The 16,232-nt window shown below is 51.4% G+C and overlaps 1 protein-coding gene across 2 annotated transcripts; it reads right to left on the bottom strand.

The window, feature by feature from the left end:
• Positions 1-930: 930 nt before the first annotated feature.
• Positions 931-15,598, bottom strand: STEAP3 (STEAP3 metalloreductase). 2 transcript variants are annotated; one of them, XM_083154294.1, is made up of 5 exons: positions 15,468-15,598; positions 6,881-7,365; positions 4,211-4,738; positions 3,061-3,225; positions 931-1,366 (listed from the first exon to the last, which is right to left on the bottom strand). In XM_083154294.1, exons 1-5 carry the CDS (start codon positions 15,535-15,537, stop codon positions 1,082-1,084), a joined length of 1,533 nt encoding a protein of 510 aa, XP_083010420.1. In that variant the 5' UTR covers positions 15,538-15,598; the 3' UTR covers positions 931-1,081. The 2 variants fall into 2 exon arrangements, with proteins under 2 accessions (XP_083010420.1, XP_083010421.1); XM_083154295.1 differs by lacking the exon at positions 15,468-15,598 and adding an exon at positions 12,434-13,083 and having other exon boundaries at positions 932-1,366.
• Between the last annotated feature and the right edge of the window lie 634 nt (positions 15,599-16,232).

Raw genomic sequence — 16,232 nt, 5'->3', positions numbered from 1 at the left:
TGCGAGTGGCAGGGAGAGGAGGAGAAAGGACTCCAATAATTTTTCCTCTGACTGGCCATATGCGAATGGATGTGTACCTGTACACATCTGTTCACAGCCCTTCAAACCCCTTCGTAAGGCGGGATTTTCGCAGGGCATGGTGGTTCTCTGCGTGCTGGTAACCGAACCATCGCAGCCCAGCGAGCACCTCTGAATGAGACCCAAAGTGTGTGCAGCACTGTACAGGGTAAACCTAAAAACATCACAGTAGCAATCATTAAGATACCATCAGCGAGTGGCATGGGCGTACGATGAGCAAAATCCTTGTCCGCATGAAACCGGCCCTTCTATAAATAAGTGCTATAAATAAATTTACCCAGACTATAAAGCATATAAATGACTACTTTGGCTGATCTGGTAACGAGTAATGCCTTGCAGCAATGAGCACAGCTTACGTGATCTCAGCCGGTACACCATCACAGCACAGGCTGATGACATCATTGGGGAATGCCACTGTTTATGTAACAGGTAAACATTAACCAACTGCACACTTGCTTACACTAGGCCATATGTGGCTTTCCTACACAAGGGATTATTTTAACACTTATTGTTACATGTAAGATCTGTGTTCTCTCCTGTGACGGTGTAAGGATGAGACGTATAGGTAAATGCCGCCAGCAGAGTGACCGCCATAAACTCTGCGTTCCCTGTAAACGTCATCCAGGGAACGCAGCAGTCCCCTATCACAGAGCAGTATTTGATACATGAAGACAGTTTGGAGAAGGCATTGTATTTTTGGTTCATATGGTAAATCTTTGGACTAGCGTCTATAAGTTGGTCTACAACAGGCTTTCCCAACCACGGTCCTCAAGGCACACCAACAGTGCTGGTTTTAGTGATATCCAGGCTCGAGCACAGGTGACTTAATTAGTACCTGAGTGATTCTGATTAAACCATCTGTGCTGAAGCCTGGATATCACTAAAACATGCACTGTTGGTGTGCCTTGGGGACCGTGGTTGGGAAAGCCTGGTCTACAAGAACATGGCGGAGGCAACAAGTAAACTGGTAAATTAACCAGGAGGCCCTGATCTTAAGTTTTGGTCAAACATTGCTGGAAGTTTCCCCCAATTCCTCACTGGGAATCCGGCCGTTAACATTTGTGCACTTGTCCTTCTCCCACCCTCTGCGGATCCTCTGCAGTTTTAAATGAATACACGGCAAAAGGAAGACGATTCTCGCCATGATAATGATGAAAGGCACCACCAGCGTTAGGGTGAAGGTGGGCGGCAGGTAAAACTTGTACCGGCTTCTTTCAAACGCTCGTGTCCACCCGAACGTCAGAGTGTGAAGGGTGCTGATTACCAGGGCGGCAAATCCCAGCGTCGACTGCAAATAAAAACAGATTTAAGGCTCAAAGAAAGAAAGACTCTCGCTGTCTGCATTAAAGCAACTTCCTCCTCTGTCTTCATTAAGGGACAGAAACCTCTGATAAAATTCAGATTGCTGCAGAAATAAGAGAAAGACGCGGCAAGTCCCCTGGCGAGCAGCAAAGCCAGGAATTAAGCGGTAACAGGTTTCACATTGTTTGGCTTCTGTGTAGCCTCCAGACGAGTGAGACGCTAATTGGGGAAGAACTAAAGAACAGTCGTTATCAGAACTATGAAACAAAAGCTCGGGACACATTATAAATTCTCCTTTAGTTTTCTGTAACTTCTGCACAGGGAATAAAGGGGGTGGATGTCACATTCATCTCCAGTGACTTGTGTTATCTGCCAGCGTCACAGAGTGACACGACAGACGTGGAAGGGAGGTGGGTAGTAAGTCGCACAATGAGTCCAGATCTTAGCTGTGCATCCAGGTCCACCTACTGCGAAACAGAACCCACTAAACATCCGCTGCAAATGAAGGGGGACCATTGACCTTCACAATAGATGTGATATACAGGAGGAATCTATACAAGTGCTGGGCAGGGTTGACACTGCCAAAAGATTTTCTTTTACATTTAAGAGGCCCATTGGACCACATATGTAATGCGATATGCAATCCTGTAGATTGAATGTATCAACCTGCAGGGACAGGGTTCTGAAAGGAGCCTGTCCCTGCGCTCTGCTCTGCTGCAGTTCACGCTGACCCCAGGCCGACCGCACTGTAGGACCCACTGCGATGCTGCCCAATGTTGCAGCCCTGAGTGGGGCAGGAGAGATCGGAGAATCCTGCTGCAGTCCCTGCTAGATACATTAGTGATACTTAATATTTGTGGCTAACCCCGAAAACATACGTTTTTGTGGAATTAGCCCCAAATATTATATTTGTTTTGATAATATTATATGATAAATGTCCCCTTGCAGGAGGCACTGCATCTTTTACCATTCGCCTGCCCAACCGAATCCCAAATATTTTCAAATATGCATGCTACATTATTGGAAGCAAACACTTTTGTGCGAGATCGGGTGCCATTCATAAAGCGGTTGACCGTGGAGAAGTTCATGACTTCTCCAGTGGCATCCCGCTCCACGGATGAATCGCATCTGCTCTGCTTTCCGTTTCACTTTGCGGAATTAATTAAAGGGGAGAAGTGCAGTGAAGGCGGCTGTTTCCCTGCCCTCTTCTGTAACAGCAGCCAATCAGAGAAGCCGAGGGCGTATGCTGGGTCTTCTTCCCCTGACTGCCCGCTGCTCTAGTGTCCCCTCACTGCGCCAGCCTCCTGACCACTCTCTGCATTCAACCGTTCCACCGCTGAGCTGACCCAACATATGTATATACCAAGTCACCACTTCCTTACTGCCCCCTACTCCTAGTAAGGATAAATAAAAAAGCAGCAAATAGAAAAAAAAAATATTTAAGTGGTAAGACGTGACCGCCAGCCCGGCTGTACCGTATTGCATTGCAAAAAATGTGAGGGCACATGAATTGCTTCTTAACCAATCTATAGACCGCATCAAACAATGCAATCCATAGTGATAAGGGACGATTCTTTACCACAAACCTACATGAATACATCTCTATATATCCAAGCTACAGAGGGGTTGGTCATGGGCTCTGTACCCTGTGGACACTGGGGCATTCTGGCGAGGACTAACCTGGATGAATGTGAACTCTCTCCAGTTCAGGGAATTTCCGACAGATGGTAAGGAAGAAACCGCCAAGAGGGCGAGAATTCCCAGGGCCATAATCCCGAATGAGACGTAGATCTCCATTCTCCAGACCTGCTCCTCCACCCAGGAATTGCTCACGTTCTGCTTTACCTTAGGCGAAGAAGAACACAGTACACCATGAAATATAAGTCCTAGATCACAGGTTCTCAAACTCGGTCCTCAGGACCCCCCACGGTGCATGTATGGCTGGTCTCCTCACAGAATCACAAGTGAAGTAATTAGTTCCACCTGTGGATCTTTTCAAATGTGTCAGTTAGCAGTTAGTGCACATGTGCCCCTGTCGGGTGACCTGGAAAATGTGAGCTGTGTGGGGTCCTATGGACCAAGTTTGAGAACCACTGTCCTAGATAGTTCAGCTTATCATATATCTGACTGGGCAGCTGGGTCTACTAAGAGTACATGAATCCACCAGATGGACTTCTGCGGTTTTCGGACACCTCACTATCATGGGTATGGTTATCGGTCATTGGGTTGACCATTAAAGGTCAATACCTCAAATAGGTTGACAGGGTTGGAAGGGTTTTTTGACCCAAGTGCCGACATGGACACCATATCGGTGCGCTGCACTTGCCATGCTTCGGGCATGGTGCCTCGCTACACTCGGCACATGCTTAAGTGGATGGTAGGGCACGAAATACTGCCTGTTGGCACATGTCGGCTCAAAAAAAAACAAAAAAAACAACTCATGTCCACATTTTGACTGTTTACCTAAAACCTTCCGACCCTGTCGACCTTAGCCATGTCGGCCTATTTGAGGTGTCGATCTTTAGTGGTCGTCACAATGCAAGCCCAACTTGAGTGTGTCAACCCAACAACTGTATACCACTATCATACGGACTGCAGGGACTCAACACTGTTGAAATGGTGACGTTGATCATGTGAAATGCAAAAACTCTAACAGATGTGGAGTAGAGGGTTAGGCTACGGAAGGGGAGGGTTAGATACCGTCACAGTACCCGCCGTAACAGGTAAATCACCAACTGTTTCGTTAAGTTTCTAATGTTTCGACTTGATGTCATGATCAATGTCATCTAAATATATCTCACCCCTCACATACAGTGACGGTAGGCGGTACCTGCTTGACGGCCTCGTTGATGATCTGGTAGCGGGCGGATCTCCGCATGGGCAGACAGAGGCTGTACACCGCATGCAGAGCCGCCAAGAAGAAGCTGACCAGGCCGATCTGCTTCCTGTGCAGCATCCACTCGTCCAACCAGTCCGGGAACCGCCTGTACTTGGTGCCATAACGCAGCTGGTAAAACGTGGCAAGGATTCCCGGCATGTACACCAGAGACAGCAGGACGTAGGCCACGCAGGGTAAAGTAACATTCATCACGTCTATGGGCATCTTGTAGAACGTGTTCTTGTTCTCCATCAGATACGGGTGCAAGACCACGCGCACAAAGTTGTAGAGGTAGAAGAACACGAAGAGGCAGAGAGCGAGCACCGATGGGATCTTCCAGAAGGGTAGCAGCCGCAGAGGGATGTTCTCAATTTCACGAGCTGCGCAGAGGGATCCCATATCCACCGGGATGAATCCCATGCTGCGAGCGATGGAGGCGACGCGGCTTCGGGCATCTTGGCTATTGGAGCAGATCAAGACCTGAGGTGGCACAGACAGCAGAGGATCAGTGATTGCAGCTTTCCAGACCATTAATCCGTCAGTTGCTTATTACATTTCCTGCGGTTTTACCAACTCTTTCAGTTTTGGAATCGGGACATTACGTGGTCACCCTACATAGGAGAGTAGCCAAGCCAAGCTGGCCGTATCCAGCTCTAGCCAATTCCCACACTTCTATCTGTGACAGATGATCACCACCATACAGTGAGCTGGGGTACTCCAGTGTGGCATTAAGTGAGCTGAGGCCCCTACAGTGTGGTATTAAGTGAGTTGGAGTACTATACTGTGGCATAATGTGAGCAGGGTCCCCTACAGTGTGGCATATTAAGGAGCTGAGGCACTGCAATGTGGCATATTGGGATCTGGGGCCATTACAATGTAGCATAATGTGAGCTGGGGCACTGCAATGTGGTATACTGGGAGATGGCGCCATTAGAATGTGACATAATATGAGCTGGGGCACTACAATGTCGTATTATGTGAGTCTGGGGCACTACAGTGGGACATAATATGAGCTTGAGGCACTACAGTGTGGCATAATGGAAGTTGGGGCCATTACATTGTTGCATAATGTGAGCTGGGGCACTCCAGTGTGGCATAATGTGAGCTGGGGTCACTACAATGTGGCATAATGTGAGCTGCGGTACTTCAGTGTGGCATTAAGTGAGCTGGGGTACTACAGTGTGGCATTAAGTGAGCTGAGGCGCCTACAGTGTGGCATTAAGTGAGTTGGAGTACTATACTATGGAATAATGTGAACAGGGGCCCCTGCAGTGTGGCATATTAACAAGCTGAGGCACTGCAATGTGGCATATTGGGATCTGGGGCCATTACAATCTAGCATAATGTGAGCTGAGGCACTGCAATGTGGCATACTGGGAGATGGCGCCATTAAAATGTGACATAATATGAGCTGGGGCACTACAATGTGGTATTATGCGAGTCTGGGGCACTACAGTGGGGCATAATATGAGCTGGGGAACTACAGTGTTATGTGAGCTGGGGCAATACAGTGTGGCATAATGTGAGTCTGGGGCACTATAGTGTGGCATTATGTGAGTCTGGGGCACCAAAGTGTGGCATTATGTGAGTCTGGGGCACTACAGTGTGGCATTATGTGAGTCTGGGGCACTACAGTGTGGCATTATGTGAGTCTGGGGCACTACAGTGTGGCATTATGTGAGTCTGGGGCACTATAGTGTGGCATTATGTGAGTCTGGGGCACTATAGTGTGGCAAAATGTGAGTCTGGGGCACTATAGTGTGGCAAAATGTGAGTCTGGGGCACTATAGTGTGGCATAATGTGAGTCTGGGGCACTATAGTGTGGCATTATGTGAGTCTGGGGCACTATAGTGTGGCATAATGTGAGCTGGGGCACTATAGTGTGGCGTTATGTGAGTCTGGGGCACTATAGTGTGGCATAATGTGAGCTGGGGCACTACAGTGTGGCGTTATGTGAGTCTGGGGCACTATAGTGTGGCATAATGTGAGTCTGGGGCACTATAGTGTGGCATAATGTGAGTCTGGGGCACTATAGTGTGGCATTATGTGAGTCTGGGGCACTATAGTGTGGCATAATGTGAGCTGGGGCACTATAGTGTGGCGTTTTGTGAGTCTGGGGCACTATAGTGTGGCATAATGTGAGCTGGGGCACTACAGTGTGGTGTTATGTGAGTCTGGGGCACTATAGTGTGGCATAATGTGAGTCGAGGGCACTATAGTGTGGCATAATGTGAGTCTGGGGCACTATAGTGTGGCATTATGTGAGTCTGGGGCACTATAGTGTGGCATAATGTGAGCTGGGGCACTATAGTGTGGCGTTTTGTGAGTCTGGGGCACTATAGTGTGGCATAATGTGAGCTGGGGCACTACAGTGTGGAGTTATGTGAGTCTGGGGCACTATAGTGTGGCATAATGTGAGCTGGGGCACTACAGTGTGGCGTTATGTGAGTCTGGGGCACTATAGTGTGGCATTATGTGAGTCTGGGGCACTATAGTGTGGCATAATGTGAGCTGGGGCACTATAGTGTGGCATAATGTGAGCTGGGGCACTACAGTGTGGCCTTGTGTGGCTTTTTATACTTGATATTCTTGATTTTACTATATGTTACACAACCTCTCACCTGTTTGTTACCATCTTTGGGTCCGGCCTGCAGGGCCCAGGCTGACACCACATTGAATGCTTTCACCACAGTGCACTGTGGGAAGATGGCGGCCAGGTATTCCGCGTTGGACTCCCCGTGTACGTTGATCTCCAGGTTATTACTGACATCAATCAGAATTTTCCCAGACAAGGTCTCTGACAATGAGCTTAATGTAGAATAATGTTCCCTGAAAACCGCCACAAACAGCAGCTCTGCGCGCTTCATCGCATCTTCTTGGAAAGTCACCTCAGCGTCGGCTGGGAAGAGGCCGGCATTGCGTTTCGGGTTCCTGCTTCCCACCACCACCTTGAATCCTGAATACAGCAGACGTGTGGCCAAGGATCGCGCAAAATTCCCGGTACCCAGGATCCCAATGGTATCGCCATACGACAAGATGCATGGCGCGGCGGAATCATCGTGCTTGTTGCCGAGCAAAGGTTGGGCCATGTTGGATTTCACCATGCCTAAGTAATAATCACAAGAGGTTCAGGTCAGTGCAAACAGTCCCATATACTGTGATCATGTTATAGCACATGTCTGAAGCTGATGTATCCAGATGATATCTATAGAGACGCTGAGATCTAATGACATCATTCCAATGTATCGGAGAGAGAGAGAGGGTCATGGGGCCTATTTATTAAAGACGCATATACAATGTTACCGCCCTGTGCTTGTGCGGTTATCGCCGACAACCCCCAGACGCCGCTAGCCAATACCGAAAGGCCATTTACTAAGTTAGAATACAATTAATTTATAAACTATATTTGCATTCTTAGCCTATTATTATAGACTATAACAGATGCAATTATAACAATCTCTACACAGCACTGTGTAAGATGATGGTTATATAAATAAATATATCATATGGGGTATGGATTGTACGGTCCACAGTCATTAGGTCGACATGGGACAAAATGTACAAAAATAATATAAGACCATAAAATACACTTTTGTTTGGAGTTAAGGTCAAAGTTTTCTTATATCGTTTTATATTATTTTTGTATAATTTTTTTGTACATTTTGGATGATTTGTTGTGTGTTTGTTTTATTCATTCTTAAGAGTTAGGATTAAATATATAATTTTATCATATATTGCATTTCTTGGGCTGATTGCTGGAGGGAGATCATGTCAAACAAGCCTTATTGACTTTTTTGACTGTGTGACTAAAGTCACAGATAAAGAGGGGACATAGATAGAGTTTATGTAGGCTTTAGCCGGATATTTCTGAGGGGGGGGGGGGGGGGGGGGGGTGTTGCACTTGCACATATAAGGAGCGGATATAAAATTGTGTACCCTTAATATTATTATTATTTTTTTAAAATAGAGATAACTTTTTGACTGTACCTAAAGGTGCCCATACACCAGGGCAAATTGGTCACTATTAATCTGATTCCAACGAGAAACTGGATGAAAAGGGTCGAAAGCATCGCATCGGAGCCTGTCGATCGCACGGGCTGCACTAAAGATATATCGCATCGTCAGTCCTCCGGCAGGCTTGGCTGGGGATCGCATACGGTACGTTGTATGCAAACGAACTCGCCTTAGTGATTGGGGGCCATTAGATATAATATTATTGTCCGTTGGTGCGGCATACACACGGGGCGATGGTAGCCCTATTTCTAAGCGATCTGACTAGATCACTTAGAAATGAAGTGCAGCTCACTCCGTGTGTAGGCCCCCAGCGGTGGTGATCCGCGATCATGTGCGTCGCCATCGCGGGCTAGATTTATATTGCGTGCAGTAAATGTAGTCATCGCCAGTGTTCTCCGACCAGTTCGCTCAGCACATGTCTCTGGTGCCATACGCAGACTTGCACAGGGCCGGATGTCACTCTGTCTGGGCGGAGACTACCTGATCGCACAGCAGTGAATAACCCCCTTTGCTACAACATATTTTGTAAGGTTACAGTATAAATGGGAGACAATGTCTAGGATGACAGTCACTAAGTAGACCTCTAAGGGTCGACAGTGATTAGGTCATCACCTTGAAATGGTTGACATACCCAAAGTCAACATAAACAAAATGATGACATAAGCTTATGGCAGACGTAGACATGGTCGTCAAGGATAAAGGTTGGCATGAGTTTTTCATGGGTTTTTGTGTCTATGACGACAGGGGCCAGGCACCTCCATACCATCCCGCTCCTGCCAGAGACAGGCGCCTCCATACCAGCCCGCTCCTGCCAGAGACAGTCGCCTCCATACCATCCCCCTCCTGACAGGGGCCGAGCAACTCCATACCATCCCCCTCCTGCCAGAGACAGGCGCCTCCATACCATCCCGCTCCTGACAGAGACAGGCGCCTCCATACCATCCCCCTCCTGACAGAGACAGGCGCCTCCATACCATCCCCCTCCTGACATAGACAGGCGCCTCCATACCATCCCGCTCCTGACAGAGATAGGCGCCTCCATACCATCCCCCTCCTGCCAGAGACAGGCGCCTCCATACCATCCCGCTCCTGCCAGAGACAGGCGCCTCCATACCATCCCGCTCCTGACAGAGACAGGCGCCTCCATACCATCCCGCTCCTGCCAGAGACAGGCGCCTCCATACCATCCCGCTCCTGCCAGAGACAGGCGCCTCCATACCATCCCGCTCCTGCCAGAGACAGGCGCCTCCATACCATCCCGCTCCTGCCAGAGACAGGCGCCTCCATACCATCCCGCTCCTGCCAGAGACAGGCGCCTCCATACCATCCCGCTCCTGCCAGAGACAGGCGCCTCCATACCATCCCGCTCCTGCCAGAGACAGGCGCCTCCATACCATCCCGCTCCTGCCAGAGACAGGCGCCTCCATACCATCCCGCTCCTGCCAGAGACAGGCGCCTCCATACCATCCCGCTCCTGCCAGAGACAGGCGCCTCCATACCATCCCGCTCCTGCCAGAGACAGGCGCCTCCATACCATCCCGCTCCTGCCAGAGACAGGCGCCTCCATACCATCCCGCTCCTGCCAGAGACAGGCGCCTCCATACCATCCCGCTCCTGCCAGAGACAGGCGCCTCCATACCATCCCGCTCCTGCCAGAGACAGGTGCCTCCATACCATCCCGCTCCTGCCAGAGACAGGCGCCTCCATACCATCCCCCTCCTGACAGAGACAGGCGCCTCCATACCATCCCCCTCCTGACAGAGACAGGCGCCTCCATACCATCCCCCTCCTGCCAGAGACAGGCGCCTCCATACCATCCCGCTCCTGCCAGAGACAGGCGCCTCCATACCATCCCGCTCCTGCCAGAGACAGGCGCCTCCATACCATCCCGCTCCTGACAGAGACAGGCGCCTCCATACCATCCCCCTCCTGACAGAGGCTGGGCACCTCCATACATCCCGCTCCTGACAGACAGGCGCCTCCATACCATCCCCATCCTGACAGAGAACGAGCACCTCCATACCATCCCCCTCCTGAGAGACCGAGCACCTCCATACCATCCCCCTCCTGAGAGACCGGGCACCTCCATACCATCCCGCTCCTGCCAGAGACAGGCGCCTCCATACCATCCCCCTCCTGCCAGAGACAGGCATCTCCATACCATCCCCCTCCTGCCAGAGACAGGCGTCTCCATACCATCCCGCTCCTGCCAGAGACAGGCGCCTCCATACCATCCCACTCCTGCCAGAGACAGGCGCCTCCATACCACCCCGCTCCTGCCAGAGACAGGCGCCTCCATACCATCCCGCTACTGCCAGAGACAGGCGCCTCCATACCATCCCGCTCCTGCCAGAGACAGGTGCCTCCATACCATCCCGCTCCTGCCAGAGACAGGCGCCTCCATACCATCCCGCTCCTGACAGAGACAGGCGCCTCCATATCATCCCCCTCCTGACAGAGACCGGGCACCTCCATACCATCCCCCCCCTGTCCGGGGCCGGGCACCTCTATACCATCCCGCTCCTGCCAGAGACAGGCGCCTCCATACCATCCCCCTCCTGATGGGGCCGGGTACCTCCATACCATCCCCCTCCTGACAGAGACAGGCGCCTCCATACCATCCTCTTCCTGTCCGGGGCCGGGCACCTCTATACCATCCCGCTCCTGCCAGAGACAGGCGCCTCCATACCATCCCCCTCCTGATGGGGCCGGGCGCCTCCATACCATCCCCCTCCTGACAGAGACAGGCGTCTCCATACCATCCCCCTACTGTCCGGGGCCGGGCACCTCCATACCATCCCCCTCCTGACAGAGACAGGCGCCTCCATACCATCCCCCTACTGTCCGGGGCCGGGCGCCTCCATACATCCCGCTCCTGACGGGCTGGGCACCTCCATACCATCCCGCTCCTGACAGAGACAGGCGCCTCCATACCATCCTGCCAGAGACAGGCGCCTCCATACCATCCTCCTCCTGACGGGCTGGGCACGTCCATACCATCCCTCTCCTGACAGAGACAGGCGCCTCCATACCATCCCCCTCCTGACCGGGGCCGGGCGCCTCCATACATCCCGCTCCTGACAGACAGGCGCCTCCATACCATCCCCCTCCTGATGGGCTGGGCACCTCCATACCATCCCGCTCCTGACAGAGACAGGCGCCTCCATACCATCCTGCTCCTGCCAGAAACAGGCGCCTCCATACCATCCTCCTCCTGACGGGATGGGCACGTCCATACCATCCCTCTCCTGACAGAGACAGGCGCCTCCATACCATCCCCCTCCTGACCGGGGCCGGGCACCTCCATACCATCCCCCTCCTGACAGAGACAGGCGCCTCCATACCATCCCCCTCCTGACCGGCGCCGGGCACCTCCATACTATCCCCCTCCTGACAGAGACAGGCACCTCCATACCATCCCCCTCCTGACAGAGGCCAGGCATTTCCATACCATGCCCCTCCTGACAGAGGCCGGGCACCTCTATACCACCCTCTCCTGACAGAGGTAGTACTGTGCCTATATACACATAGACCGAGTACCGGGCATGGCCTTCTGTGTACAGGAGGAATCACCGTGCATATATACACATACACCGAGTACCGGGCATGGCCTCCTGTGTACAGGAGGTAGTACTGTGCCTATATACACATACACTGAGTACCGGGCATGGCCTCCTGTGTACAGGAGGTAATACTATGCATATATACACATACACCGAGTACCGGGCATGGCCTCCTGTGTACAGTATTATTATTATTATAATTTTATTTATAAGGCGCCACAAGTGTTTCGCAGCGCCGTACAAAGGAACAATACAGGGAGACAAAAACTTGGCATAACATTGAATAAATAACAAAAATACAGTACAAATAAAGAGCACCACAGTTCAATACACATTACAGCTTAAATGTAAGTAGTGAGGACCCAATCAACATTACAGTAGGTAATACTATGCATATATACACATACACTGAGTACCGGGCATGGCCTCCTGTGTACAGTAGGTAATACTATGCATATATACACATACACCGAGTATGGTCAGAATAAGGTTAGACACAGAACCTTCCATGCATACAGTTGTAGGAAGCAGGATTGCCTAGCGGATTAGGGGCAGGTGATGTTACCCCCGGCATAGGCATACATGCAATATACTCACAATTTCCATGTCACCAATGACTCCGCTATGGACAGTGATACGGTCCTAGTCCTCAATATGACACCGTCAGTCCCAGTGAGCTCTTACTTGCTCAAGTCCCTTTTATCTCTGTCATTTAACCCTTTCCCCTGACACACACTACACACGGTCTTGCTGACACTCGGTATCTGTGCCGGTCCTGGGTGTAGCTGAGCTAATAATCTGAGACCACATCAGCCTGTGACTCCGAGGAATGAGCTGTGCCCCTGTTCCCGCCCTAATCTGCACCTCTGGAGCCACACGATAACCCTCCTAGTCTACAATACCTTATTCGGGGGGTAACTGTATCGCGTTACATTTACACCTCAGTCATTTAATGCTGCCGGCCACACGGAGGAGGCCCAGGGAATAACCCGCTTATGTGACGCGGCTGCGTATGTATGTCCTTCTTCTAGCCATGTAATGTTTCTGGGTAAAAATAGCAGAATTAGGGTTCTGTGAGCCGGAGGGAGAGATAAAGTTGACTGAGAAAGTACCAACGAACCAGCTAATGCCATTTTTCAAACACAGCCTATAACATGGCAGGATTCAGTGGGTGTGGCTGATCTGACGGATGGAACGTCGTGAGTCAGCAGACTGAACAGAACACCATCGATGTCAAGCATAAACGAATAGTTTTGTTTTTAATTTTCCTGGGTCACGGAGCATAGCTCCGCCCAGGACACCAATGAAGCCCTGCCCCTGTATTCTGATTGGCCAACATGCCAATCAGTCAAAGACAATGGATGACCATCAATATGGAAAAACACTGATGTCATCCATTGCAAAGTTATGCACCATCGATGGCCATCCCTAATCTCTATCCATTTTATATCTCACCAACGCTTCGTACATAGACCCCTTTGCAACCCTAATTAATCGATATACCCAAATCCAATTATCCATCATGAGCATCAATATCCGTCTGCCCCTCACTCATTTCCCTGCGCACGTCTATGGGATGTGGCTAGGGATGCCAATCCCGGGGCATTTTTTCAATCCCGGGATTCAAAAATGCTCAATCCCGGGATTGGCATCCCTAATAATAAAAAATGCCCTGGCCACCCGCTGAGAAGGTTGGGTGGGAGGGCTGTGCCCTGCGCAGCGTGACCTCTGACCTCGTCACGCTGCGCAGTACAGCACTGCCGGCCATGGGAGAATCCGGGCAGCGTCTGAGCGAGTGCTCAGACGCTGCCCGGAAATAGATTGTGCATGCGCAGTCTAATTCCGAAATCCTGGGATTGGAAACTCCAATCCCCCAATTAAAATCCCGGCGTTTTGGGGGCCAAATCCTGGGATTGGCCACCCTAGATGTGGCATTTATAATTGCAGCCTATACTTCATAATAGTGTTATTATATTATCACAGCACCGACACGTTATCGCAGGTACAGCCTCCCATACTGGGAAATCCGATAACCAGAGTGACACCTTTGCGGTCTGATAGTTCCACATACACAAACGGTGTATTATGCACCAAATTATTACAACTTGTGTATAAATGACCCTCAGGCTCCGTGTATAAGGAACATAGGCAGAACTCTGGGAGGCAATGGAGGCATCTGCCGCCGGCTCCTGCTCCCAAGGGGGCACTTCTCCTCCCCTGCAAGTTTAAATCAGTTAATTGAATATCTCTTTTGTAATGGAGTTCTGAAATATGTGTTCTCTTTCTATCTCTCTACCTCTCTCTCTCTCTCTCTAAATATATATATATAGAGAGCATATACATTTCAGGAAAAAAAAATTATATATATATATATATATATATATACATATATATATATATATATATATATATATATATATATATATATATATATAATGTAAAATTTAAGGTTGTGTGTGTGAGGGGGGTACCAATATTAATCTTGCCTCCGGGCAACAGGGACAAACTTACGCCACTGATAAGGAACACGGAACACACATGTATGTTGTGTTTAGTCTTAGTGGGCAATTCAGACCTGAATTTGACCCCCCGCGCCTGGAGCATGGCAAGTGCACGCGGTACACCGATATGTTGTCCATGTCGACATTCGGGATGGGAAAAAGTCAAATCCATGTTGACCTTCCCAATGCTTGTGTCGACATAAAGCCATGTTGAACTCTTGAGTGTGTCGACCGTTCTGTGGTTAACCTAATGATCCACACCGCTGTCATCTACCAACACTACGGGCATGGGGTAGGGAGCAGGCTCGGAGGGAGGCAAAAGGCAAGATGCAGACATGGGTCACAGAGCCGGGAGCAGGCACAGGGCAGACACAGGGGGCTCGGGGTAATGAGCAGGCACGGGGGCCATGGAGCGGGGAGTCAGGCACAGGGAGTATGGTGTGGGGAGCAGGCTTAAAGGGGAATGGGGTAAGGAGCAGGTACCGGGGGCACGGGGAAAGAAGCAGGCACAGGGGGCACGGAAAAAGGAGCAGGGGGGCATGGGGTAAGAAGCAGGCACAGGGGGCACAGGAAAAGGAGCAGGTGCAGGGGGGCACGGGGTAAGAAGCAAGCACAGGAGGCACAGTAAAAGGAGCAGGGGGGGCATGCGGGAAAGAAACAGGCACAGGGGGCACAGGAAAAGGAGCAGGCGCAGAAGGGCACGCGGTAAGTAGCAGGCACAGGGGAAAGAAGGCATGTTGTAGGGAACAGGCAAAGGCAGGCAGGGGAAAGCATCAGGCATAGGGGTCACGGGGTTGGGAGCAGGCACAGGGGGCACGGGGTAAGGAGCAGAATCAGGGGGCACAGGGTAGAGATCAGGGACAGGGGGCACGGGCTAGGCACAGGAGAGTGTGGAGCTGGGTTGTTACACAGCGCTGTGCATGGGGGGCATGACCGGGTCAGGTAGGGCCGGGGCTGCTGGGAGGCAGCCGGGTCAGGGCGGCACAGAAGGCGGGCATGGTGTATCACACGCGGGCACAGGGGAGCCGGGGACATGAGATCAGTATTTCCGCATCACGTGACCCAGGTAGAGTCCCGTATTTGTGTACAAGTCCCCCTCCATCATCCCCCCCGTGTGTCCCGGGTCTCACCTTCAGCCTGTCCGTGGCCGGGACTCGGGAGCCGCCTCCTGTCCTGACCCGGAGAGGGCGGGGCCCTCATTCACGTGCACAGCCTGACCTGCTTGCAGTATACTCCCCCCATGTACCCACCCCGCCTGCAGTATACTCCCCCCATGTACCCACCCCGCCTGCAGTATACTCCCCCCATGTTCCCACCCCGCCTGCAGTATACTCCCCCCATGTTCCCACCCCGCCTGCAGTATACTCCTCCCATGTACCCACCCCGCCTGCAGTATACTCCCCCCATGTTCCCACCCCGCCTGCAGTATACTCCTCCCATGTACCCACCCCGCCTGCAGTATACTCCCCCCCATGTACCCACCCCTCCTACAGTATACTCCCCCCCATGTACCCACCCCTCCTACAGTATACTCCCCCCCATGTACCCACCCCGCCTGCAGTATACTCCCCCCCATGTACCCACCCCTCCTACAGTATACTCCTCCCATGTACCCACCCCGCATGCAGTATACTCCCCCCCATGTACCCACCCCGCCTGCAGTATACTCCCCCCATGTACCCACCCCTCCTGCAGTATACTCCCCCCATGTACCCACCCTCCTGCAGTATACTCCTCTCATGTACCCACCCGCCTGCAGTATACTCCCCCCCCATGTACCCACCCCTCGTACAGTATACTCCCCCCATGTACCCACCTCGCCTACAGTATACTCCCCCCATGTACCCACCCCGCCTGCAGTATACTCCCCCCATGTACCCACCCCTCCTGCAGTA

Source organism: Crinia signifera, chromosome 7 (assembly GCF_055691185.1).
Source record: "Crinia signifera chromosome 7, ASM5569118v1, whole genome shotgun sequence".
Taxonomy (NCBI): Eukaryota; Metazoa; Chordata; class Amphibia; order Anura; family Myobatrachidae; genus Crinia; species Crinia signifera.
The sequence above is the reverse complement of the archived record's forward strand: the minus strand, read 5'-3'. Positions and strand labels throughout refer to the sequence as shown.

What these genes read in the sequence shown, in the direction of transcription:
- STEAP3 (XM_083154294.1), bottom strand. Translation starts at nt 15,537, where the DNA reads ATGAGGGCCCCGCCCTCTCCGGGTCAGGACAGGAGGCGGCTCCCGAGT. An exon ending in CGGCCACGGACAGGCTGAAG is followed by an intron (nt 7,366 to 15,467) that starts GTGAGACCCGGG and finishes ATTATTACTTAG; the next exon opens with GCATGGTGAAATCCAACATG. An exon ending in GAGAGTTCACATTCATCCAG is followed by an intron (nt 1,367 to 3,060) that starts GTTAGTCCTCGC and finishes TTTTATTTGCAG; the next exon opens with TCGACGCTGGGATTTGCCGC.